The sequence below is a fragment of the Sphaeramia orbicularis genome, chromosome 10 (genome assembly GCF_902148855.1).
Source record: "Sphaeramia orbicularis chromosome 10, fSphaOr1.1, whole genome shotgun sequence".
Classification (NCBI taxonomy): domain Eukaryota; kingdom Metazoa; phylum Chordata; class Actinopteri; order Kurtiformes; family Apogonidae; genus Sphaeramia; species Sphaeramia orbicularis.
Genome location: NC_043966.1, coordinates 19,149,271 through 19,177,205, shown reverse-complemented (window position 1 = coordinate 19,177,205; position 27,935 = coordinate 19,149,271). Strand labels below are relative to the sequence as shown.

The 27,935-nt window shown below is 36.4% G+C and overlaps 2 protein-coding genes across 3 annotated transcripts; one reads left to right on the top strand and one right to left on the bottom strand.

The window, feature by feature from the left end:
- The first annotated feature begins 3,696 nt into the window (after nucleotides 1-3,696).
- Nucleotides 3,697-10,674, top strand: grxcr1a (glutaredoxin and cysteine rich domain containing 1 a). Its single transcript, XM_030146181.1, has 4 exons — nucleotides 3,697-4,214; nucleotides 7,672-7,911; nucleotides 8,016-8,081; nucleotides 10,312-10,674. Exons 1-4 carry the CDS (start codon nucleotides 3,810-3,812, stop codon nucleotides 10,489-10,491), a joined length of 891 nt encoding a protein of 296 aa, XP_030002041.1. The 5' UTR covers nucleotides 3,697-3,809; the 3' UTR covers nucleotides 10,492-10,674.
- A 2,157-nt stretch (nucleotides 10,675-12,831) lies between these two features.
- slc30a9 (solute carrier family 30 member 9) lies at nucleotides 12,832-27,638 on the bottom strand. Of its 2 annotated transcripts, none has more exons than XM_030146168.1 (18): nucleotides 27,507-27,638; nucleotides 26,956-27,105; nucleotides 26,626-26,811; nucleotides 25,981-26,019; nucleotides 25,764-25,863; nucleotides 25,485-25,577; nucleotides 25,297-25,379; nucleotides 25,033-25,091; nucleotides 23,817-23,884; nucleotides 22,285-22,443; nucleotides 22,030-22,165; nucleotides 21,909-21,948; nucleotides 21,743-21,814; nucleotides 19,941-20,048; nucleotides 18,759-18,924; nucleotides 17,484-17,613; nucleotides 16,547-16,660; nucleotides 12,832-14,402 (listed from the first exon to the last, which is right to left on the bottom strand). In XM_030146168.1, the coding sequence occupies exons 2-18, from the start codon at nucleotides 27,062-27,064 to the stop codon at nucleotides 14,358-14,360; spliced, it is 1,707 nt and encodes a 568-aa protein (XP_030002028.1). In that variant the 5' UTR covers nucleotides 27,065-27,105; nucleotides 27,507-27,638; the 3' UTR covers nucleotides 12,832-14,357. The 2 variants fall into 2 exon arrangements, with proteins under 2 accessions (XP_030002028.1, XP_030002029.1); XM_030146169.1 differs by having other exon boundaries at nucleotides 26,956-27,154; nucleotides 27,507-27,619.
- Nucleotides 27,639-27,935: the final 297 nt, after the last annotated feature.

The following is a 27,935-nucleotide window of genomic DNA, read 5'->3' as shown; positions in this document are numbered from 1 at the left end:
CAAGTGTCTCTATCCACTGTCATTGATCCAACTCCATGGGTTTTACTGGTGAATCAATGTTGTAGAAGATGACAGTGTTTCCACGGTAACTACGGAGCCCCTGAATGTCCAAATGGGTCATATTTGATGACCGTGAAAAGATGACAAACTATTTTACACCAATTATTAACGTGTATTGATAGGATTACTAGATCTATTATTATTATTATTATTATTATTATTATTATTATTATTATTATTATTATTATTATTATTATTATTATTATTATTATTATTATTATTATTATTATTATTATATTAAACATTTAAGATCAATAGATGCTTTTGGTCACTGGTGTATATTTGGGTTAAATTAGATAAAGGTTTCCAAAATAAAAATGAATTGGCATTGTCATTTCAACGTCTACACATGCTAATGACATAGAAAATTATAATCAATAACATAGAAAAAGCTTTCCCTTTATACATTTTCCAATAACAGTTGTTAAGTCTTTAATAATAATAATAATAATAATAATAAAAAAAAGCTCAAAATGAAAATAAAAGTGAGAATCGATACAGCTTACACTGCCTGAGGATATCACTACATTTCAGTCGGACACATCAGATCTTCCCAGCTGTGTGTCAGTATTACCCTCAGGGCTGAGCTCTCATACAGAGTGGTGCTGTCTCGGCCGTAAGCTGACGTATCTCATCTCCGGGGAGCTCCTTCATCACCTGTGACACAAAAAAAAAAAAAAAGCAGGCTGAGGTGTTTACGTGGGCACTCCGCTGTATTGTGTCACCGTGACACATTATACGGCTGGGTCCTTTTCTGCTCTGTGAGGACGCCTAGTGAACACCTGCACCACTTTAGGTGTAACAAGCAGTCCAGGAATATCCACTTACGTCATGCATTCATGTTTGGAGAACACGTTATGGTATATTTGTCCTATAGCCAATGCACTCATGTATTGGGATGTTATAGTGTTGTAGCGTGTGTGCATGGTATAAATTTGCTATGCTTTCCAAGTAGGCCAAGTATTATTCGCATATATTTCAATGCAATGAGTCAAAATGAATGAATAAAAACAAATAGGATGCAAAACATGAATGAAATGCTGCATAAGATGTAAAAAAAAAAAAAAAAAGAAGAAAAACATTAAAACAAATCAAATTCACTATTAATGTACAATATAAACATATTTGCAAATTTGTTTGAAAATTTTAAGTATATTTACCAAAGAACTAATAATTACATTTTACTCTGTGCAGCTCTATACAGTGCTGCCCATAATGTTGGAGTGAAATGTTTTTACCTCTTTTCATGACATTATTGTGACAATGTGATTTATTCTTGATAAATAAAGTGTAACTGGGACTCAGTGTATCATCATTAAACCTGGTCAGAGGTCATTACTGATCTGTAAAAATAGGAATAAAAAGAGGAATGTGTCTGAAACAACAAAACTATTCCAACTTTATTGGCAACAGTGCATTTTTTACTCTACACTACATTTGTCACACAGCATTAGTTTCTTTTCAGATTGCATTTTTTTCTTCTACATGCAAACTACAGATCTCCACATGTTCTGTTTTTAATACTGTTTTTGATGAACAGAAATATTAAGAGTTCCATTAACCCGTAAAGACCCAGTACTGCTTTTGTGGTACTTCCCAAATGATTTTTTCTCTTGAAGGATAAGTCACCATTTACTATGAAATAATCCTCTGTATTTTGCATTTTTCCAGTGAAAATCAGGTATTTTCAAAGATTTAATTTTCTGATCATATAGACATTCATAAAAGCTTAGATTACACTTGAGGATTATTATACCAAAAAACTGAGAAAACTGAAGAAATAGTGAATTTTTCAGTAAAATATAACCTTAATTGAACATAAAACAAGCATCTGCAATGACTGTTATTTATCCAGCTCCATGGGTTTTACTGGTGAATCAATGTTGTAGAAGATGACTGTTTCCACGTTCACCACGGAGCCTCTGAACGTCCAAATGGGTCATATCCGATGATCATGAAAAGATGACAGACTGCATTTTACACCAATTATTTACATGTATTGATAGGAATGGTGGATTAACAGGTATTATACATTATAGATCAGTAGGATATGGGTCTTTATGGGTTAAAACAGTCCTTCTTGAACTAAATAAACTCTGTGAAACCACTCTTTGATTCACTGTAAGAGGCTGAAAGCAGACCTGTTTTTCTGAGTTTAGGGAAAGTTAACTTTTTACATGGTTCTCAAAAGGCATTGAATAATGATGCATTGTTGAAAAGTCAAAAGTTGTAGCAGTGACGCAAATGGACTCTTTGCATAAATGTGATTTATGTCCTAGTAATAGTCTTTGAAACTCAAAAAAATGCTTGTAATTGTTCTTTAGTGCACTGCAGAAACAGGTGGAAAACATCTACAGACAAATTAAAGCTGCAGAGCTTGAGTCACTGCCAAAACTTCTGGCCATGACTGTAGATTAAACCACTAACAGCATATAAAGTACTGCAAATGAGCTGTGAACATGAACATGCACAGCAGTAAAACACAATCATGAATGCAGCAGTAAAATGAAATCAAAACATTAGATAATAAACTGACATTTTTTACTGCACAAGACTTTGTTTTATTTTCATACTCTGTAATATACTGGTCTGATAGTACTTTTACTTGCATAAGGTTTTGAATGCTCTGGTGTTGTATTTTCAGTGAGCTTGTAGTACTTTAACTTCTGTGACACTTAATGTATGCATGTATTGTAAAAAAAAAAAAAAAAAAAAAAAAAAAAAAAAAAATATATATATATATATATATATATATATATATATAAATAGATAGATAGATAGATAGATAGATAGATAGATAGATAGATAGATAGATAGATAGATAGATAGTCACACACGCATATATATAATATAAATTAGAAGAAAAGTTGTATGTAATTAGGCTACAATTCATAGCAAATTGTATATTGTATTTATATGGGTTTGATTTAGCACAAATGTAGTGGATTGTGATGTAGAATTATAACTATATATGATAATTATTATATTGACCGATATAAAGATATGTTGCATTAATGTAGATTGATATAGTTGTTGTGTTTTGTTGTAATAAGTTGAATGTGGGGGAAGAATGACAAAGCTTTTTCTTCATTCTACTCCATTTCAAACACATTACAGAATTTGTATGAATTTATTTATGTGTTTTGTTATTCTACATGCTCAAAATACAGATTTAATTCATTACGTAATTCATTTAAGTTGTGCTGAGTGATGGTTTCTCAATATTTCTAATCATTTTTATGCTTAGATCCAAATCTAATATACCTGTAAGACTGACTTGAAACAAAGTAATGTTATAAATGCAATGAATAATTGAATTTCATCTAATAAAAAAAAGAGTCGGTTATGCCTGGCAGCGTTGGCTGTCATCTTATCCGAAGAGGAAGAAATGCTTGCTTGTTTGATTAAAGAATATGAAGTCAGGCCATTAAAAGTCTTCTGTCAAAGCTTTGGTGAAAACTGCGTAAAACTGTGATGAATAATTCAATGACAACTATCATTTTACTGGAGATAAGCGTGCTCCGTTGCTATGGTAGAAATGCATGTATTATTTACTGTCAGTGTGAGTCTGACTGTAAGGCAGCTTAGGTCTCAGTCATTTTTAGATCTGTTCAAAGTGTGAGGATTAAACGTGGTAGTAATCCATGGGCGACAAAACAGAGCGTCTGAGCTGCATGTGAACCTCCGAATGCGAGGCCAGGAGCTGGGCTGCAGTACTGTGGACCATGTAATGTGGCAGAGGGTTTCCAATGGAGGAGACCATGATGACGGCGGGGCAGGACAAGCCACAGAAGCGGGTGAGATTCCGCGTGGCTTCGGGGAACAGCGGCCGGGTGCTGAAGGAGATGTTCAAGGATGAGGGGCCTTCAGACTCCCTGGACTCAGACTGCACCAGCAGCTCTGACGCCGAGCGGGCCAGCACCCCCTCCACCAGCGGGGACGCACACGGACACCTGTACGGATACCTGGGCTCTGAGCTGGACGACAGCGAGGGGGAACCGGATGACCTGCTCATGTACGCAGGGGCAACCAAAGACTGGATGTTCACCACCAAGAGGGTCAACATACTGAGTAAAAATGGGACTGTGAGGGGGGTCAAGCATAAAGTGACAGCAGGACAGACCCTGTTTGAGAACCTCCCCACTTCCAGCAGTGTAAGTACATCTGACCAGGCCTGAACCAGGAGGAGCTGATATTATCTATGAAATAATGACTTTATTGGTTTTACCGTCGCTCCCTTTAGTGGCTGACTAAAGTCTAGTTACAGGCTAGAACTACATGTAGGTTATGACTGGGATAAAAGCCCACAATAGAGGACAAGGTCACAAAGCAATTAAAAATTAATGATGCATTTCGTTAAGTGTTTCAAGAGAAACTAATCAGGTTAATGAATTTCGGCACTTCGCTTTCTAGTATCCCCGTCCAAGGATCTGTTTGGGATTCTTAGGTAATGCTCAACCTGTGCTCTGATGTAAAGGTGAGACATAAGGTCACATTGAAGGGACCGTTTCTCTTCGAAGTGGTATTAGATGAACAAACAGCGTCACCGTAGACTGGATAAAGCTTCTCTTCACGATTAGTTAACGGGGTCAGATTAGCTGACTAGTACAGTTAAATATAAATGCTCACCCAACTTTGTCTGCACGGGTGGTTCTTGACATGACTCAACACAACAAACACTTCGAATGGTACTTTTAGGATGTAGACCATATACTTTTACAGTAGATTATAATAATATTCATCTATCAGCGGCCTGTCCTATCGCAGACTCCTAAAACTCAGCTTCCACTCTCACCTGCAACAACATGCAAGACAACAAAATTAAAGACAAACACAACAGAAAACACAGATTTCAATGTGCTGACTGCTGTAGCTCACTCTCCAAATGATGCTGAAACCACGGGGTGTCTTTTATAGTGGTCGAACACATACAAGTAATTAAAAATGAGGAAAAATTAGAAATGTATGCAAATAAAACACACTTTAAAATCACTCTAGTGTCAATTAGAAAGTGTTTATGAAGCATAGCTGTTTATTTAATCAGAAAAATTAAAGATATTTTAAGATATTAATAGATGGTTAACATGATATATATATACATGTCTTGTTGGATAAAATGTAGTTATAAATGATTATTATCATTATTTAATGCTTAAAAATGTTATGATAATGAACTTCATGTTCTTTCACAGAAGGTAACCCAGATAGCAAATATTTTGGCAGTATTATGGCATACATTTGGCATTTTTGGCTTTCTTTTGGCATTATGAAAACCTTTACGCTTAACTGTGGTATGATTCAGGTTATCCATAATAGATATGGAGGCACCAGCAGTATATGGCTGAGTTCTGGCATATGTGTGGTTAACCAAAACACTGGGCAAAGAGCGGGATCAAGTATAGGGATGGTATGGCATGTTTATGGCAAACCAGAAGATTGACTAAAGAGCGCCAAAATCTTATTCCATATATGGATGTGTTTTGGTTGTGTTTTGGCATATTTCTGTAAAGCCAAAACACTGCGCAAAGAGCGGGAATTTCTACCCAGAGGAAAACCCCACTTCATTTTAAAAGCATGATCAGCACAAATTTTGGGTGAATTTTGGCCTCTCTTTGGGTCAGTTTTGGCTACTTTTTGGCTGGATTATGGGGATTTGGGGCTTTTCTGGGACAATTATGGCTATATTTTGGAAGTCCGCAACTAGTTTTGGGTGAATTTTGGCTTCCTTCTGGTTTGATTTTGGCTTGCCTATTTTGGGCCATTTAGGGCTCATACATCTGCCCAGAACTTTGCCAAATGGCATGCCAGTTTTGGGCCAGATTTAAGCCATAATGATTCTGCTATCTGGGAAGTGATCATATAGTCAAATGAATTACAATAAATACTTCCAAAGTTGGTTTAGAAGTGATATACAACATTTTGGTAATAATTAACCTTGTATTCAACAGTATTTCACAGCTCATGTATTTAACAGTGGTACAAACTATGAAAAATGATGAACAAAACAGCGGAAATTCTTATATTTTATGAATATTTATATCCGATGGAGCTACTAGAGTCCCAAAATGTTAAATATTTATTAAAAAGAAAATAACATATGTTAATAAAGAATAACTTAAGCAAGGATCCCATAATATTCTTGGTTTTCTCAGTAATACATTGCACATATGTTTAATCAGAATATTGCTGAAGCATAGTATATACACATTCATAACCTCCTGAGACCCAGCAATGTATTTTTGTCCTCTGTAGGGGACAAAAGTTTGACAGTTTGACTTTAAAAATGCTGTCCATTGCAAAGGACATTCCATTAAAAAATAAATGAATGAGTGAATTTATTTTGGATTGTACATCAATTATTGCACCCGGTATATCATTCATAACAAACATAAAAAACAAAAAAAAAGAATAGGCTAGAAGCAAAAGCTTATCTTTTTTGCCTATCCTTCTCACATGATACACCGCTTACATCAGGGGTGTCAAACTCATGTTAGTTCAGGGGCCACATACAACCCAATATGACCTGCAGTGGGCCGGATGATTAAAATAACACAATAATACAAAAATAATATCAATTCCAAAATTTGTATGTCTAATTTCTCTGTTTCATAGTGAAAAAAGTAAAATTAAATTATCAAAATTTTTACATCCTTTAAAAAAATGTGGAAAAACATGAACAACAATGACCAAAATGAAATTTATTAAGAAAAAAAGTGCAATTTTAACAATTTATGCCATTATTTGGCTTCAGCTTCTCATTTTCACATATTCATTACAACTTACAGATCACAGTGGATCTACAATTACACAAAACATTTAATAACAGACAGAATATTAGTGCAATTACTCTTAATTCTCTTAAGACATTTCAGATTGTTCATATTTGTTCAGGTTTTTCACATTTTTTGTAAAAGGCCAGTTTGTAAATGTTAACATTTTTGTGTAATTTTACTTTTTTTTTTACACTAAAACAAATAGAAAAATTTTTGGTTTTCATTATTTATAGTTTATTATGATAGTATTTTACTGGTCTGACCCACTTTAGATGGAATTGACCTAAAATTATTTTGACATCCTTGATTGTTAATATCTTCAGTGTAATTTTTGTGTTTCACTAATTCATCCCGCAGGCCAGACTGGACCCATTGGCGAGCCGGTTTTGGCCCCCAGGCCGCATGTATGACACCCCTGGCTTACATCATCTTAAATGTGTACATCACCAATCATCGAGCATTCACACCACAAAAAAAAAAAAAAAATCAACAACAAAAACATATTTACCATCTCAATTCAATATTACTAAATAATTTTAAACTTGAGGCCTTTGCCAAAGGAGTGAATAACTTAGATGCATCACCAGGTCCATTCGATAATTTCACACCCACAATCCCAGTCCATTTAGACTTCACATTTGTCCTCCATTTAGTCTAATAAAAAATAACTTTAAAAATGTATCTAAAAAAAAAAAAAAACTCTTGCATTATACAGTTTCCAATCAAGACAGTTGTTTAATGTAGAAAAGCTAAAACTTTCACTTCCCAGGGTTTCAGGAGAATAAAGAAAATACACCTCAGTAGTGTGTTTGTACTGAGGGTTTTTCCTCTGTTGTAGATGGAATTAGCGCTTGAATTTGGGCGGATTGTGATCTACACTACAAGTTTCCGTGTCGTGAGAACCACCTTTGAGCGATGTGAGCTGGTGAGGAAAATCTTCCAGAACCACAGGGTGAAGTTTGTAGAAAAAAACATCGCCCTGGATGGCGAGTATGGAAAGGAGCTGGAGGAACGCTGCAAACGTGTAGGAGAGCCTCCTTCATTACCTGTTGTGTTCATTGATGGACACTACCTTGGGGTCAGTTCTTATTACTTCTGTATAATGTTATCAGGCCTCGGTGTCTTGTACAGCTACACTGAGTTCATTAAATATTGAACTCTGCTGATTTTTCTGGTTTGCAGGGGGCTGAGAAAATCCTAGGCATGAATGAATCAGGAGAGCTACAAGATCTTCTGACAAAAATTGAGGTGAGTTTTTAGTGTTTCTGGTCAAACATGTAATTATCATGTGAATCAGGTCGAGCTTACTGGAAATGACACATTATGCTGTTGAATTATTCATGTTTCCTTTGATTTACTGGGCAATAACACATGCTCTTTGTAGCACATATATAAGGTGATTATGGAGTTGTAATAAATTAACACTGTGTTTGTCTAAAACCATCAAAATGAACACACTGTAAACAGGTCCAGGTCATTTCCTCTCACTAGTTATGTCATCAATAAAACATGAGCAAACTGCAATGTAAAAGATGCATGCACATCAATAAGTGACCATCAATAATGGAAAGCTTGTTATTGATTCTGCCTCCAACACATTTGTTCAAACTCAACGTAGAGCAAAGCACTCTGTGGCGCAGAACGAGATTATCTACACAATTTCTGTTTCAGCAAAGACACTAACACAAGCGTTGGCCTTTTACGCAGGGCTCGGCTCTAATTTTGATTTTAGACAAAACAAGGATCTTCATCAGCGAATACAAAGCAGCAGTGAGATGACATTTAAGTTATGTATTCCAGTCACTGCAGGCTATTAAAAAAAAAAAAAAAAAAAAAGAAAGAGGAGTACAGCTCTGAAAGGTCATGAATGTGCTAATCAGTTTAGAGCTGGCCATTAAAGTAGCCTGGATATGGGTTTGTATCAGCAAAACTGTGCACAAAAAGAAGGAAAATCACCAAATTTACTTGTTTACATTAAATGTACATATGGTTTTCATCACACAGAAACATATACAGAGATACAAAGACAAAAAAAAAAGTTATTAACCAAACACAGGGACTGAAAAAGGCTCAAATCATGAATTTTAAGTGTAAAGAAATTGTTTCCTCTTGAGACCTCTGTAGGTGACATTTCACAGCTTTATTTAACCCATAAAGACCCAAACAGCCACCGGCAACCAAAAGAATCTACTGATCTAAAATGTTTAATAACTTAAGATCCTCTAAACCTATCAATACATGTAAATAACTGGTGTAAAATGCAGTTTGTCATCTTTTCATGGTCATCAGATATGACCCATTTGGACATTCAGAAGCTCTGCAGTTACCGTGGAGACACCGTCATCTTCTACAACACTGATTCACCAGTAAAATCCACAGATTTGGATCAATGACAGTGGATGGACACACTTGTTTTATGTTCAGTTACTGACATATTTTGTTGAAAAAGTCCCTTTTTTTTCAGTTTTCTCTGTTTCTGATGGAATAACCTTTGAATTTACGCTGAGCTTTAATGAACATTGACATGATCAAGGCAAGGCAGGTTTATTTATGTAACACATTTCATGTACAAGACAAAAGTGCTTTACATAAAACATTAAAAGCATTGCAGCAGGGAAGCAATAAAAAGTATAGGCATGAAAAAAAAAGAGAAAAAAAACAAAGGAGCAAAAAACAGATAAATAGATAAAACAGATAAAACTATGAATGAAATATAGGGAAATACATTTTTTTGACATGCTTGTTTTTAAACTTGTCTTAAACTGTTTTGGAGTACGCATCACAAGAGAGTTGTCTCTTTTAATTTCGTTGTACATATGTATAATGACAATAAAGGCATTCTATTCTATTCTATTCTATTCTATTCTATTCTATTCTTGTATTCTGCTGTTGTGCCTTATTATAAGTTGTTGTTGTTATTATTATTATTATTATTATTATTATGAGATTATGTTTTATTTATTTACACTGAAAAATGCAAAATACAGACAATCATATTTCAATAAATGAAGATAAATCACTTATGAAAGGTTAAATACACAGAAAAAAAATCATTTGGGAACTGCTACAAAAGTAGAACTGGGTCTTTATGGGTTAAAAAAAAAATACTGTCCACTGCAGGGGATATTCTGTAAAAAAAAAAAAAAAAGTTTATCTGAAAAAACTGTTGCATTATACTGTTTCCAATCAAAGCAATGATTTAACGTTAAAAAAAAAAAAAAAAAAAAAAAAAAAGTAAAAACTTTTACTTTCCTGTGTCTGGGGAAGGTATAATAAGTCAAAATGCATGCATTGTATTATGTTAAAACACCTGATCACACAGAAAAATAACATAAAGAAGGGTAATGCCAAATTGACCATGCAATAATGAAAGTGTTAGACTCACGAGGGGAAATAAACACTGGCTCAATTTTCTGCATTTGATGTGGAACTGGATGTATCATCTGGAATGTAAAAAAGGTTTCTGTATTCTCTCTAGAGGGTGCAGCATCCCCAAACGTGCCAGAACTGTGGGGGCTTTGCCTTCATCCCATGCCCAACGTGCCATGGCAGCAAGATGTCTGTGTTCCGCAACTGCTTCACGGATTCCTTCAAAGCCCTCAAGTGCACTTCCTGCAATGAAAACGGCCTGCAGGCTTGTACGAGCTGCAGCCAGTGAAGATCTTAAGTGCCTGACCTGATGATATCCCTCTTTTTCTTATTTTTATTTTTTTCTGGGACAATAAACTGAACTAGCAGAGACATGACACACAGCAGGATTTATTTTTCTTCCATGGCCATTGTTAGTTTGAAACAAGCATTTGTAATAAAATCTGTGAGTTTGAGTCATTCATTAATGATATTTTGGTGCAAATATGTTTATTCTTTTTTTTTTTTTTTTTTTTTTTTTCCTCTCTGTGGCTGTGAATACTTCCCTTACATCACCTATGATACATTTAAGCTTGTTAGTAAATTAGTGAGGAGGATCAGTAATTAACGACCTTCTCATTCCTAATCCCATATCAGAGTTAAAGGAACCAGACTTACAGGGCCGAGGGAAAGTCAAAGTCTCAGTTTGCAACCTAAGAGGCATTAAAACCAACACGGGTCACTGGCATTTATTACACTTTTACATCTAGAAACACTATTACCTCATAGTATGTAAAAGCATGACACACACAAAGCTTTTCTTAACACTTTATGCATTTCTATGAACATGTTTTCACACAAAGAAAGCCCAGTGTTGCTAATTTGTTCAACATAATGTCTCTGCTGCAAAGAGATTTAGGTTTGCATTGAATAATTTACACCAAACAGACTCTAGAGTCCTGGTTAACCCTTTTAAATCTGCTTTTTTTTAAAAAAAAAAATTCCATTTGAAGCATTAAATACACACAGCAGTATGTTGCCTTTTCAAGAAAACAATGCATAATACTATAGATGACATGCAAGAGGCTCCTTTTTGTGTTTTTAACAGATGATGTCATGTATTGGATGGCATCCCAGGGTCAGGGAAACGCAGCACAGCTCTCTATGCTGTCATAGCCCTGTACAATGCTGCTTGAACATCATTAGACAAGGCAGCACTGTAAAGAGGCTAAAAGCGTAGAGCAGGGTGATGATGAGGAGGATGAGGAGGATGAGGCTCCTCCGCCATGAAGACTTTTTTTTTTTTCTGCCATCACAGTACCTGGATTGTTCTAGATGTTCCTGCACCTGTGATTGAAACACAAATCGGTTATTATAAAAAAAAATTGGTATAAACCCACGGTGCGTAAAAGCATGCAAAGGTGGATGAGGTTTTGTGTCCTGCATGGGTTAAAAAAAAAAAAAAAAAAAAAAAGGGAAAAAATACAACACAAGCGGTTGCATTTCTGCACAGATTCTTATTTTGTTTAATTTGATTCCGCACCGAAGACTAATGGGGGCTTGAGGTTTGGAAACCACAGGCTTGTGGTGATGGAGGGGAGGGTGCATGAAAATCTGAGAGCCCAACTGTGCAGGTTTACTGCGCCCCCATCTGTGGGCTACAAGACGCACAAATACCGGAGCTGGAGGTGAAAAAAATAAAAATAAAAAACAGGACGGCTCACAAAAAGACAAAACAGCACAAAAATGCAACCACTTATGTTTTCACAAGCCGCTACTGAAACATGGCAGTTGTTAATAACACTAGTGGAAGCAGATGTGGATGGCAGAGGATGTGTTTGGTGAGCTCCAGACGTGACAGGCGCGTCTCGACGCATGGGAAGAATCAAACCAAATCACACACAAGATCTGGACGTTTTTTGTTTTTTTGTTTTTTTGTTTTTTTTTTTTGATCAACGTGCAGAAACGACGTCTTTTTTTTTTTTTTTTTTTTTTGTGCATGTGTGTGAGGAGGGGAGACATGGAAGGAAAGATGGGCAGTGGCACGGGCACAACTGACTTGGGGATGGTATGACGAGACATGACACTGATAAATGTTAAGACAACATTCAATGGTCAAAAACCTGCAGTAGTGTTAGTCCGTATTTTCTTCTCTCTTCAGGCTTGATGGAAAAATTATTTCAGCCGAGTAGTCTAGCGTGGTCCAGCCGCGATGCTGTGCGTAATGTTTTGAATGGTCGGTCAATGCGCAGACTGGTTGGAAATGACTGTTTTTATTGACGTCAGCGCACAGGCTACAGCTCCCCCCCACCTCCCCCTTTTCTCTCTCATCCTTACAACTGCACCATCTAATGGACTTGGGTTTACATTCCAGTCAAACATCTGAGCTTTAAACAGGAAACGGTCCTCCCATGTCAAAGTCAGGCTTAAAAAAAATCCCCTCCTTTCTTTTCCAAATCATTCACATGGTCGTTTTCAATGCATTTACCAAAACCTGTGAGTAGGAGGGTAGGAGCACCTGCAAGACCCCCTAAACATCTTGTGATCTTCCATAAAAAAAAAAAAATAAAAAAAAAAAGTAGCAGCACAACATACATCAGATGTGTCCAAAATGTTAAAACAAACAAAACAGAACGACACCACAGAAAAATCAAACCAAAAATAATTTAATAAATTATTTCAAATTTATTCCAACTCCTTCAGCAGTGGCAACATTTTTATAATAACCAAAGGGAAATATTACACTATTAACACCTTCAACATGTGTGTGTCCGTCCTCCCAAACAAGATGAAATGACTCTGGCCAACCTCATGAAGCACATTAGGATTATTTTTAGCTTACTGGTTAGCAGGCAGCCGTACTGACAGTAAATACAGAATGAGAACTAAAAGCACATTCACTGTATGATTTTTATAGAATTCAGCAGAAACCTTGAAGGGGACTCAGTTCACGTGATGATTTACTGCATAAACTGTACAGGGGTGGCATCCTCAGAAATAAAACCCATTACATTTGATCGCTGACGTTTGAATATGGAGCTAAACATCTGATTAAACCTGTATAATGTAATATACAGTAGGACTGGTGGGTGTGTTTTGTGCTTACAGACCAGTCGTTTACTCGTGTGTGCAAAGGGTCAGGTTTGCTTTGTATCCGTTTTTACAATACTTCATCTTTGGAACGACACTGTTAGTCATCTGCCGATAAGCTGCCGACATCAAAGTTCAGTGTTTGGAGCGAGTGAAGAGACAGAAAGTGAACGAAAGGGATGCCACTGCCTGTGGATCCCATGACAGGATGTTTACTTTTTCAGTTTGACTCCTTTAATAATTCACTCGTCTAATAAATGCTTGATTAACAAGTCTGATAGACTTTCTCTTCTCTTCGACATATACTTCGAATATTATCTATCGACCAAATATTGTGTTTTTATTTAGCTTTAGTTGTAATCCACATCAGGTCACGTAACTATTAAATGAACCAAATGAAAACACTGTTTAATCGTATTTTTCTGTGAGTACAATAAAATCTAATCATATATTTTCAACTTCATCAAGCAAATTTCTCTTAAATGTTAAAAGAAAAAAAAAAAAAAACATCTAATATTTTCTAGTAATTAAATAAGTTTTCTTTGAATACAGAGCGCTCAGGTTTCCTTTGGACTAATGAAGGAAACGCTACCTCTGTGGTTCAAGCATAACATTAAAGTAAAGTACAAAGTCTAGTAAATGATACTGGTCACGTCTTCAAATGAATCCTGACACATTCATTAACGAATCTGAAGTGAATAACCGGAGGATGTAACTGTCAGAGCTATATGTAAACTGCAGTAAGGATTGAAAGTTCTACACTAACCAGTTTTTAGTCTTTTACCAGAAATACTTCACCTACATATGAAGTATCAGAAGAATGTACCGGTAACAGAAGAAGTTCAAGCAGCACAAATAAAGCATATGATCGCTGCTCAATCATTGTCCTTGTATATGGTTCTTTACTGTCTACAGTAAGACTTGTGCAGAGACGGAGGTTTGTTGTTCTGTTTTTTTTTTTTTTTTGGTGGTCAGAACGGGAGGCAGATTGCAGAGGTCGGCTTCACCCTCCTTTCACCTTTTCCTATTGCGGTTTCTTCGTTTTGTACAGCAGAGTATTTCCGTGGGAGATGACATCCTTAGATCTTATAGAATCTCTAAGTCTACATGGCGCACCTCAGGGTTACGTTGCTGAAGAGGAGACAAAAAAAAAACAAAAAAAACAAAACATGGTTAGATACAGATTTACAGCATCCCCATTATGCTTTTTTTTTAAACCTTTATCTTATTACGTGGATAAAAGATATTTCACACCAAGTATAGATTTCAACAATGCTTACATCCCCTTACTACAGAAGAGGATTTAGGGCCACTGGAAAAAACATAAAATTAAGGTCCAATATTTATTTTGTATTATTATTCTGAGAAAAAGTCAGAATTCTTACTTTTTTCTCAAAATTCTGGATGTTTTTTTTTTTTGATATACAGGGAGAGTGTCACTTTTGCTTTATGGCATGCAGGAGTACAGCAGGCTGACATAATGATGGATTTACGTGACTTTTTACACATCAGAGGGGTTCCGGAGGAAGCCATTTCACTACTACATGAACAAAAGGTGAGTGAATGCTATGTTTCAAAACTTGTGTATGTAAATTTGAAGAAAAAGCCACTGATATCTGTTTTCCTGCTTTTTGCTCATCTAATAGAGAAATGGCTTCCACCGGAACCCCTCGGGTGCGTAAAAAGTCACCTAAATCTGTCATTATGTCAGCCTGCTGTACTCCTCCTGCAAGCCATAAAGTGAAAGTGACACTCTCCCTGAATGTCAGAAAAAAAATATCAAGAATTCTGAGAGAAAAGTCAGAATTTTGACTTTTTTCCTCAAAATTATGACTTTTTTCCTCATAATTCTGACTTTAATCTCATAATTCTGACTTTTTTCTCAAAATAATCATAAAAAATATATATATTGGACCTTCATTTTTATTTTTTTCCCCAGTGGCCCTAATCCTCTTCCATACCTTACAGATAATTTGTGAAGGACGAAAAAAAAAAAAAAAATTACGACAGACTGATTTCAGCAGATATGCAGAAACAAAAAAACAAACAAATTCCATGCTAACCTAAATATCTAATAGGCCAATCCCATGGAACCATTGCATTCAGGCAGCAGACACAGTAAAAATGACCTGATGCAGATTAAGGTGGGCATCAGAATGGAGAAGAAAGAGGATTTAACACTAAGTGACTATGAATGTGGTGTGGTTGTTGCTGCCAAACAGACAGGTCTGAGTATTTCAAAAACTGCTGATGGACTGGATTTTCACATACAACCATCTCTAGGGTTTAAAGGGAATGGTCCGAAACAACAAAAATATCCAGTGAGTGGCAGTTCTCTGTGAAAATGCCTTGTCAGTGTCAGAGGAGAAAGCCCACATTGGTTTGAGGCAACGGCAAATAACATGGAATATCCACTATTAAAACTAGGACTGGCAGAACAGGATCCTGTAGTACACAACACATGATATCTGGAAGTATATGAAGTAGTAGCATGCACACTCACTGGTCAGTTTATTGGTACACCAAGTACTAGCAAGGTATACCTAATAAAGTGGCCAGTGACTGCATATGTTTAAATATGTAGAATAAAGTGTATGAACTATGATGGACTTCATTTAATGATTGGACTGTAATCACAACTGTCATGAATCAGTTTGAAAATGTAATGGACTATAGACAATAAAAGTATAAATGAACTACAGATACTTCCTTTTCCCTTCTAAAAGTAATTTATTAAATGTACATATGAGATATATGAGAATATTTGGCTGAAGATGAAGCATTTTTTTTGCATTTTGTGACAAATTGCCCTTCATATATATCAGCATAACTGGATTTTTTTTAAAAATTTTTAAATTTTATGTTCTTATCCTGGTTTTTATCCCAGATTGTTTTTATTTGATCTTTTCTGGTTTTTATTGTGTTTGATTGCATCTTGTTTTTATTTATTTGATCTTATTTATTTTATTCTTTTACTTATCCATGCTGCTATACAGATGAATGGTGGAACACTGAGCAGTTTTTGTCCTGTCTTTTTGTCCTGTCTGTAGGCGTGATCAAGTGCCTGTCTTGAATGTTCAATGTATGTGTTGTTGTAACGCCAAGGCAATCACCTAGACTGCAAAACAAATCTACCTACGGGTATAAATAAAGTAACCTTGACCTTAAAAATAAATATACCATGACAATAGTATCATAATACACTTTGAAAGATTATGTTAAGGAATAAAATCCAAAATTTGACATTCAAGACAGTAAAAGCAATATTTCATTACCTTCAGTTCTTTTTCCAAGCGGTCCACCTCAGCCCCCAGGGTGTCAATGATGTTCTCTCCATGCTTCAACATAAAGCTCTCCAGTTCCTCTGTGGTCTTAACCTGCTGAATGTCCTGAAGGTATGGAAGAAAACACAAAAACACAACGAGCTTCATCCCTAGAAATGGACGCTTTTACAGCGGTTACAGAAGAGAAGTCAACAAGATCAAACTACAGAAAATACATACAGGCTAATCCAGGTTCCTGTTGTAAAAATAATTTTTGTGTGGGACTCTACTGACAAGTCTGAAACTGGAGCAGGAATTAACACTCAAACCCAAACCTGGCAGAGCAAATGGTAATGTGTACATTGTGGTGGAGATTTGTGCAGTGTTTGACATGTTACCGTAAAACAACAAACAGTTTGGTGATTTACTTGAATGTGAAATCTAAGCATGATAATGTAGCTAAAATGTGGCAAAGACTAAAATATAAACAAAACAAAGAACATCTTTCAATGACAGTGATATAAGTGCAGAAAATGGGAGATTTTTTAAGTGTCAATCTAAAAAATGTCTGAGCATTATGACTGTTTTAACTAAACATAATGGTTTAGATTAGATTAGATAGAACTTTATTGATCCCTTGGGCAGAGGCCTCAGGAAATTAAGGTTCCAGTAGCAGCACAGCACTGAATGTATACAAATAAAAAAATATTACAAGATGAAAGGAAAGAAAACAATAACAATAAAAATAGCTACAAAAAATAAAATAGAAATAACATTAGCTATAAACCAGTCTTTTTAGTTATTAAACATGTTCAATTATAGCAGGACATCTATCTTAGTTGTGTAGTGTTGCATATTACCATTTGTGTCTAAATATTCATAGTCTTCTAACTGTTATCATTTGACATTATACCTTTAGTTAGACTGTAACGCTAAAGAACAAACTTACAGTGAGGATTTGGTCAATGTCTTGTTTTTCCAGATACGATCGCGTCACCACTCGGCCATCGAAGTCAACTTCAGCCTTAAAGCGCACTTTACTCAACCCCATATCTGTGGCCTTCACGTCGTGGATGGCCCTGCTCACAAGAAACGCACAAAAAAACAAAAAGGAATTCAGGAAATACTCAGAGCCATAGCAGGTAGAGCAGGTAACACCTAACCTGTCTGAAAAAGCCAAGACAAACACTGATTCATCCCAGAATTTGGATCATTTGCACTGATCTGGAAGCTGTTAAACACTAGTATTTTCTTTATAATGCCACAGGATATGTAGTTAGTAAACATATGAGAAGTGTGAAAGATCAGTATAGGTCAATACATGGAGTATCTACCTGATGGATGAATTTGTTATAAACTGTAATACGACCGGATGACTTAAAATAGTATTTTTGTAAATATCATATTATGAGTCTGGTTTTTATGTTTGTTAACGAGTTACATTTATTCACTTGTGGCGATTAGCACAGATTTTACATTGAAGTAATGCACATCATCTTATATAAAAATTACTCAACAATGTTTCATTAATTGGCATTTACAGGTTATAAAGGCAGATGGGTAGAAGTACAATAATGAATAAAGAAAATTTGTATGCAGTGAACTGGGGATATGTCCAGAGTCTACCCCACATTCGTCCACTGGTAGCTGGGATGGGTTCCAAAATCCCTGCGACCCCCTCAAGGATTAAGCAGTTCAGAAAATGAATAATTCTGTACTGCTACAGTCTTGTACAACACTCTTGCTGAATATGTTTGCATGAGTTGCTTTAGCACTAATAATGGATAGCTATAAAATAATAAAATCCTACAAGTAATTTATTAAGACCAATACTGATATGAACCGGACATTATAAGTAAAATACAACAGTGGATTTTAAAGTTGATGCAGTCCAACGCATTGCAACTATAGACAGCACAGTTTGTTCAGTATTAGTAGTTTACATAATACTTTGCATACAGATAGGATGAAAGCATCTATACATGCACAGACTTTAAAGATGACCCACTGCGCACTGCTCTGTTCTCAACTTACCATTAAAGCTGTTGCATGTGAAGCCCAGTAAACACCAGGTGGCCTATTTTAATCCCACGCCATGTCTGTTAGCTTTAATAGATTGTCTGACCGTATGGAATGGTTCACTCGGTGCAGTGGACATTAAGACTCGTGTTTCACAGATGCAGAGGTGCGTGCGGATCCTGAGTATGAAGGGGTGTTTGCTAACCTTACTGCAGGGTCATTCTCCAGGAACTCTGTGAGCTTCTGCACACGTTCAGCCTGTATGGAGCGTCCCAGCAGCGCCTCTGTGTTTGTGTAGATGAGGAAAGCCGAGACGGTGCCCAGCAATGTGCCCACGCCCAGGGAACCCAAGCTGTCGTAGGTGGGGTTACCTGAGGGAAACAGGAAAACGATGGGTGAAACTTAGAATAAAGAGAAACAAGATAGATAGTTTATTCAGGGTTTCTGCAGGTATCAGCAAATCTAACTTAATGCCCTTTTTAATGCCACTTTAAACAAATTTAATGCCCATGTCCAACTGCAGATACAGTTTTATATATAGTTTTATGACATTTTACCATCAACAGTCTTTAACCAGGTTCTGAATAGTTCCTACTCCAATCAATTCTGCTGAAACTTGCATTTTCCCATTTTTCCAACATTTGCTAATATTCCCTCCACTCTATTGCCACAGCATGAGCACACCCACAGCACTTTGCATTCCAAGCATCTGGTGTTGTGACTTCATGTGTTGGCCGTAAACAATAGTAAATTATAGAGTTCCGCCTGTCAATCATCACACTATACCTCCGATCAAAATTATTAAATGTTTATATAATCAAAATAAATAGTGAATAACAATGTTTTTTTTTTCCATCAGGTGTATTTAATTTTTTAATGCCTCTGGACAAGGCCTTAACTTTCACAAAATACATTTAATGACTTAATGCTTTTTAATGACCCGCAGAAACCCTGTTATTGTCATTGCACATGATTATATGCTGGAATTTTGTTTGACAGCAATCCCTGTCACGGCAGATAAACACAAACAAAATAGACTTCAAGTATAAAAATATAAATATATAAATAAGCAAAGTAAATAAGTAAAACAAGTGATATTTCAGGAAAAAAAAGACATCACTTCCATACAGGTCAGGTGGTAACATTCAAGTAAGAGGTCAGAGTACATACACTTTGGATTGAGGATCAATGGAAGAATAATAAATCACACTACAGATAAAGAATATTAAGAAGCAATAAAAATGTAAACTCAATAATTAACTGACAAAGAACAAGGACCTTCTGGTGAAAGTTTGACTCTGGAAATAGCTGAAAATTCATTCCCTGCAGACGTTGGTGCACAATTTGGACAAACATACACACAACAGCTGCAGTCTTTTTCTCTAACCTGTGAGTGAGGTGAGCCCCATGCATCCAGCAGCCAAAATAACCCCCAGTACAGCAGCAGCGTCCTCCAGCAGCACCACGTTAGTACTGGGGTCTCGACTCTGCATTACTGCACACACAAAACACTGCTGGTCAACACATCATGTTATGTACAGAAAAAATCAAAATCGCACTTCTACCACACATATTTATTATCTCTGTGTAAACTACAAACAGGACATATTTGATCCATATCTGTGCAGATGTAATTCACTCATCAGTTAAGGACACAACAGACACACAACACAGAAAAGGAAGTGTTCTGTTTCTTTAATGCTGCTATTTTAAATGATTAACATAACACCTTGTCATCTGTCCATACCTATCATTAATTATATGGAACTTTGCTCCTTGGTCTGATTTGTGCACTCTCTTTAGAAGCTAACTGAATGCCGCCAAACACTGTTTATGAGATAGAAGCATTATACTGTAATACAGCTATGCAGTAAAAGTGGAATGAGCATTTTTGTAATTCACAACTCTAAGAAAATGAGCCTTCGTTAATAAAACCATAATGTGTTCACCAGTTTCAGAACAAAAGTGGATAAGAGATTCTTTGGTGTAAGTATTAAACAAAGTCGGAATTTCACTTTTGTGCAGAGGTGGGTGATCCCAGCTCCATAGAGTAAAAGTCCTGTCATGTACTGGTTCTACCTGTTCTCTTAACACAGTTGATTCCACTAATTATCCCATCTACCTGGATGAGGAGTTGGGCTCATCCAAATGGGCTGGTTCAGTGAGTGGGTGGAACAAGTACATGGCAGGACTTTTACTCTATGGAGCTGGGATTACCCACCTCTGCATTTGCGTTGGTTGTCAGAACTGTATTTTAAGGATCTCTCGAGAGGAACCATATATATGGTTTGTTTTGTTTCAGGATATGTGCTTCACCCATATCAGTCTAGTGTGTTTTGTTGTGGTCTGACCTCAGGTCTTCTCAGTATTTAGGTTGGTTACTCAAGGAGAAAAGTAAAAAAGTTCAGTTTTTCCTTTTGCAGCTTGAAGACATTTTTCAAACACAGTGTACACACAACCCCCCGGTGTTCGAGAATATTTTGATCCTGCCTTCAGTGTGTGTTGTAACTGTGGTTTTAACCCATAAAGATCCAGTGCTACTTTTGTGGTAGTTCCCAAATGATTTTTTTTCTCTATATTTAACATTTCTTAAGTGATAAATCACCATTTATTATAATATTTTGCATTTTTCTAGTGAAAATCAGGCGTTTTCCAATATGTAATTTGCTTATCTTGTAGATGTTCATAAAAGCTCAGATTAAACTTTAGGGTTATTATATCAAATAAGAGAGAAAACTGAAGAAAAAGCAACTTTGTCCGTAAAATATATCATTAACTGAACACAAAACAAGTGTCTACAATGGCTGTTATTTATCAAACTCCATGGGTTTTACTGGTGAATCAATGTTGTAAAAGATAACAGTGTTTCCACATTCACTACAGAGCCTCTGAACGTCCAAATGAGTCATATCTGATGACCATGAAAAGATGACAAACTGCATTTTACACCAATTTACATGGATTGATATTAATAGCGGATAAAGAGGTATCATACATTTTAGATCAGTAGATGGTTTTGGTTGCTAGTGGATGTTTGGGTCTTTGAGGGTTAAGTATGAACTTTTCTGATCACTATAGACTCATCTCAGTTTTTTTTTTTTTTTTTTTTCTTCTTCAGTTTAAAGTAACTCTTCATACACAAAAACATCCATCTGTTCCAACAGTCTGGCAGACTTTCCTTGTACATACCATATTCATAAAAAGATGTTCCTTGCTGGTGAGCACTCTTCTTGATCTCATTGATAGCTACTAGTAATGTGGCTAGAATGAAAGAAGAAAACAGAAAATATTTCAATACAAACTGAACACATGCAAAATGTCATCATATATGAACCAGTTCATTATCTTAACTGACCTCCTTCAGAAACCAGAGAACCTGCCAAAATACAGTAAGCCTGTAACAAAAAACCACAATCTTAGAGTTGAAATGACTTTAATCTATATTTTTTTTGTTAGTCACCAGTCAGAGCACTCACCCATAATAAAGACTCAATGGGCTCTGGGTGCAGCAATCCCATGATGCCATGGTACCAAGAGAGGCCTGCTCCCATCATAAAAATGCCCACCCCACTGATGAGGGAGGCGATGTAGCGCATGTTGGAGAAACCATACCTAAAAAACAAATAAACATGCACTAGCTTCTTTCTTCCAAATACAGATTTCGCATCTGTAAGTTCAGTAAAATGGTTCAATTTAAGCCTTTGTAGCCAGTTTTACAGTGTGGTACTTACGGATGCCCAGCGTCTGGGTTGCGAACAGACTGGCTGATTCCCAAAGCGAGTAGAGCCTGATTGCAGGTGTCGGCCAGAGAGTGAATGGCCTCAGAGAACATACTGGCTGACCCGGTATAGACCCAAGCCAAGAGTTTGAAGAAGAAGTTCAATCCATTGCTGAGGATAAATAAAAAGTGGATGAAAGTCATCAGTGTGGGCTGACAAAGACAGACAAACATGCACTCACATAATGATAAAGGTGCATGTTTTAGCACTGTGGGAGGAAACCAGAGGATCTGAAGAAAACCAACCACCCCACTACTATAATATCCTAGTTGTTATTCAGTGGTAGTTCTGTTTCACACACTTTACAGATTTGCAGCTGAGGTTGGAAGTTCACATACACGTTGGCTAAATGCATTCAAATGCTTTTTCACAATTCCATACATTTCATTTCAGTATATTCTTTCTGTAACCTGTTTAAGTCCTCTTTCAGGCAAGCTAATTTCTCAGCATAAACAGAGCCTTAAAAGACATCAGGATGCACTGATTGGCTACACTGATGTACTGTACACTATGTGAACAAAAGCATTGAATACAAAATCAGCCTAAACAATGAGCATCGGACCAACAGTGACAATATATGAATAAGGATATACAATAGGATTTTGATGGATCAAAGCAAAATGTTAAATTGCACCAGGGCTGCAGTCTGTGAAAACCTCTGCAAAAGTTTAGCATCTCCTTGGAATGTATTCAACACATAAAACCACATACTGAAAGCTTTGAAAGACATGTGTCCACATTCACAAATATTCACCTTTAAGAAAATGGAGTCTTTTTTATTTAAGAAAAAAAGGTCAAGACTCTCAGACCAATTATTGTTAAGTAAAATAACATAGCTGCATAACATTAAAACTTCATTACAAAACATTGCTGGAGATTTCTAATTTTCCAAGCCAACTGAATTAACAAAATCAATATATTTTTAATAATTCTGTGTTAAGGAAAACATTTTATTTTGCCACTTCACAAAATGTGCACAAAGACTGAGCCTATCCTGAAATTTGGTCTCCAAGTATCCAACTTCTTTGTATCTGTGTGTGCACTAAATGAAGGAATGCTTTGCCATTCATGTGACTGCACATGTTCACTAACACAATCAACCTAATCCAATTGGACCTCATGTGCAACACGGTTGACATACTGTTCCTAATTTTCACATTTTTTAGAGCTTGAATGTTTTACTTCATTCTTTAAAGGTAAGTGTCAACGCAGTGCAGAGCTAATAATAGTAATACTACTGTTTATGTGCCTCAAATGCTAGATACTTGTTCAGTTTTCAACACAAGTGCTGACAAGTTACACTGATACACTTCCAACATACTGTACATAGTAACCCTGCTGAGAATAGAGAGATGTCTCATCTCTTTAGTCCAATACCTCCCACCAAATGTACTTCAGCACAGAATGTCAATGAGCCAAGAGAGATTTCACAGCAAAACAAAAGAGCAGCAGGAAATGGAACTGGCATTAGTGTAAAAACTTACATGCAAATAGCGACCATGACCACCTTCCCTGGCCCTTGTAGAAATGTTGTTCTCTTGCCCGATCGAGGCTTCATGAAATATAAAGAAAATTATGTAAATTAATAGTGTGTGAGAGGTCATTTCACTTTCAGTTTTAACAGAAGGTGCTTTTTTGTGATCGAGTAAAATGCAGTAATTTAGAGACCATCTGGTACAAAATATACACATTTTGTAAATATGCAGTGTATTTGTCTATTACATTAAATCTCTAACAAAACACATCTGTGAACAATAGAATATACCATAACACACTAGAGAAGTGCAGAATTGCCCGGTGCAGTCACTGCAATAACATCAGCATCAAACAGTGAAGAGAGTAGCTGCATGAATGACATTGTCCCACAGGTACCTCTGTAACAGGGACAAAGGCCATGCAAACACCAGGACCAGGACTGTTAGAAAGAGCAATGTGGTAAAAAGGGAAGGGCACTGTCCAGTTGAATAGTATTAATTCAGGGGCTTCTGCAGGTTACAACAAGTAAGCCATTAAGTCCTCTTAAAACAGCTATTAATGCAATTTAAGACGTATTTCACATCATGTCACACACAGACTGAATTTTTGTGATGCTTCCAATGAGAACAGGCAGATTGCTATGACAGCCTTACAGTTTTCTGACCTCTCAAGTAATTTTAATGTCTTTTGACTCAATGTTCCAAATTGTAATGTTTCCTAGCACAAGGTGTAGTAGCCCTCAAATATGTTATTATCAACAATGTTCAACGAAGTACTAAATCAGATCAACTCTAAGACCAGTTAAAATAATACTAAAGATATCTGAATAAATTCTAAAGACACACTATGGAAGAGTTGCATATGGTCATGTGCTTACAGCATGTGAAATTTATAACAGAGTCTCTTTTGTGTAGGAAGGTAATTATTTGTTGACGTTAGCTAAATCAGTAGAGCACTGGAGCAGCTAACAGCCAGACTCTGCTGATTGCTATGTAGTGGTTTCAATTCTGATTTGTGACAAAAATCCTAACATTCACGCTAGCATTCTTCAATCCTTCTCTTCTACAGCTGCCAGAGTGTACAAAATTAAATACTGATACTGAAGTTATCAGATGCAGACAGACTCTAACACAAACCTCACACAAGCACAAGTATAGAACTTTTAAGGCCTAAAGAACAAATTATTGAAATTAAGACATCTGCAAATATAATTATAATTCTCACCTTAGTGTTTCCCCAAAAGTCTTTGTATTCTTTCAACAACTGTTGATTCCGAAAAATATCTGTAGAACAGAAGATGTGAAAGACAAATAAAGTACTTGATCCAATTAGTATCAAATTAGAATGAGTCATGATAAGAATCACCAGTGATAAATGACCCAATATGATACAATTCCTGCTGGCTTCAAAATGTGCCATTGTCTTGACTGGTTCAAGCAGTAATGAAATGTTACTTAAGGATGACGTAGCTAAAGAAAAAAAACCTACTCTCTTGATACTCTCTTTCCACCTCTTTCCTGAGATTTCTCTCTCGGGCTAGGGCTTCATGGCTTCCCCATACGTCTAATGCCCTAAACACACAGAGACAAATAATTACATTAGAGAACACATACTGAATACATACACACATACACATACTTTGACTGGTTAGTCAAACAGAAAGTTAAAGGACTAACTTGGCCTCCACATCAGACCGCAAGAACACAGTGAAAGCCTCTGTGTCATCATGGGGACTGCGCCTTCTGATCTTCCTAAGCTGTTCCAGGTCACTGTAAAAAGGAGAGGAAATACATTCAGGGTCACATGTTAAACTGCCATATTAGATAATCACAAATACATGTTAACTAATTAACTCAAAGGAATTTGTGATGTAGTTGCTGTCTGCCAGTACTTCAACATGACATTAGTTAAGTACATATGTTAAGACAGTATATTATCTTAAATAACAAGAATACCTTGGTTTTAGGCAGAACTCATTCATGGCTCTGACTGCAGTGATAAAGTTATTCTGAGTATATTTGGAACCATATTCCCTCTTCTTTAAGACAGCCCGAACTGTATGTAACAACAGAGGAAAATATTATTATTGCATGTAGACATCTTAAAAATCAACATGGCAGTGTACAGTCTTTTCCATATTTAATGTTATTTATAAAGATTCGTCAGTATTACCTTTTACTTGAATTTGCTCAGCTTTAGTCAGCCCCTGCACTGTTGAATATATATTAAAAAAAAAAAAAAAACAGTTTTAATTTGATAAGGATAGCAGCTTCAAGACGGGTATTTTCTCTGCTTTTGAAGGCAACAGAAATCAATGGTTCCCAAACTTTTTTTTAATCTGGTCTAACCCCTGAGTCATATTTATATTTTTCAAACAAACCAACCATTATGATTAACCTACATATTCACCCATTTATTTATACCTTTATTAGTTTATCACTTGTATTAGCTTACACCTGACACAATTACTTTACCCATTTTAGCATGTATAACTTACTGTATGGTTTGACACATGAAGCCATTTTATCTTCTCTACTTTCTGGTAAAATGAACATTTTCTGTAGTCTCAATAGAAACATGTAGATATTAAAGGAGTTTCAGCAGATTTATGTCTATGGTCAGCTCACTACAGTTACTCAAGATTAGTATGATATTAGTTGTAGTCCTGTTGAGTGCTTTTTTCCCCTTCTTAACAAATCTGTGTCCATTTATATTATGTGTTTATCAAATCTCCTTTAAACGTACTCCCTACAGCTGGTTATGGAATCATTACATACTAGAACACATACACACCAAACGGACAGAAACATGTGTTACCTGATGAGGATAAGGTGGGTTTTGCATCACCCCCTGTGACAGGAGCATCACTTGATGCAGATTTTGGGGGACCATCTTTACTGGTCCCAGAGGTAGAGTAATATTGAACCTTGCTCAGTCCTAGAGAAGCAACACGGCAGTCTGGGTGGCTGAACCACAAGGTATGTATGCTTCCACTTTGCCACCCTGTGACACAGATAAAGTAAAAGACGTGTGATTATTTTCCTCATACAAACTACATGATTCTATCAGAAGCACAGCTGAGAAAATATGATGTAGCAAATGTAGCTGTCTCTAAACTGTAGCTGTACTTGACATGACAGTCCTCACCGTGGCACAGCTGGTTGAACCTCGGGGACCTCTGGGACAGGGACACCCTGTGCTGCAAGGAGACCCTGAAGAAGACATGCCATGGTCTGTGTGCCAGGCTGGGAAACATCCTCGCTGTAGCGGGCTTCGGTACTTCAGTGCAGGAAGTTGCTAAGCAGAGCCACAGTCACCCGGTCACTGTCATGTTAGCAGTCCGCTTCTAAGTGTAACCCAGTTTACACAGATTAACATCAACCTTTTAAGATCTGACGGCACAGTCGTAGTGTAATTTAACCACAGCCACGCAAAATTCCCATATTTGAAAAATGTAATGTCCTTAATTCGTGTCACCGACAACGACTTAGTTCGTTAGCTAATGCCTTCACCGGCTCGGCTAATGCTACCAATCCGAGGCTAAACATCATTAAACTGGGCTAACCTAGCTAGCATCGAAAGCTAACATTTTTAGCCACCTTCACTAACAAGTTCTGTACAACCTTTAAACCTCACTGAAAAATAACGAAACCTGCCTAGCTGGTGCACTTAGAAGAGGTAATTCAGAAAACTCCTACCTCTTCACGATGAAATTTGTTTTGCATAATCTGTGTCCATTTTGGGAATCTATGGGTAAACTAGTGGTAACGCCACTGTAGACGTACGGCTACCGATTGAATCACAGATGCACCATGGATGTGTGACGCTAAAAACACGTGACGTCATGTTCTCGCGACAACATAGTTCGTGGCAATATTCTGTTTACAGGTGTCGCGATATTGTGTTAAAACCCCGTACAAACAAGGTCATTTTTGGTATTTAGGTGAAGTTTTTGTCACTCATCGTATTTATAAAACGTTCTAAAACAGTTATTAAAACATTTTACATAAAGTATAGCAGGATTGGGAATTCAACTTATTAAATGTAAAAATACACACAAGAGGTTCTAAGGTAATGTTTAACTGCTACTACATTATGTTAGTTTAAATTTATGACCATGTATTTAC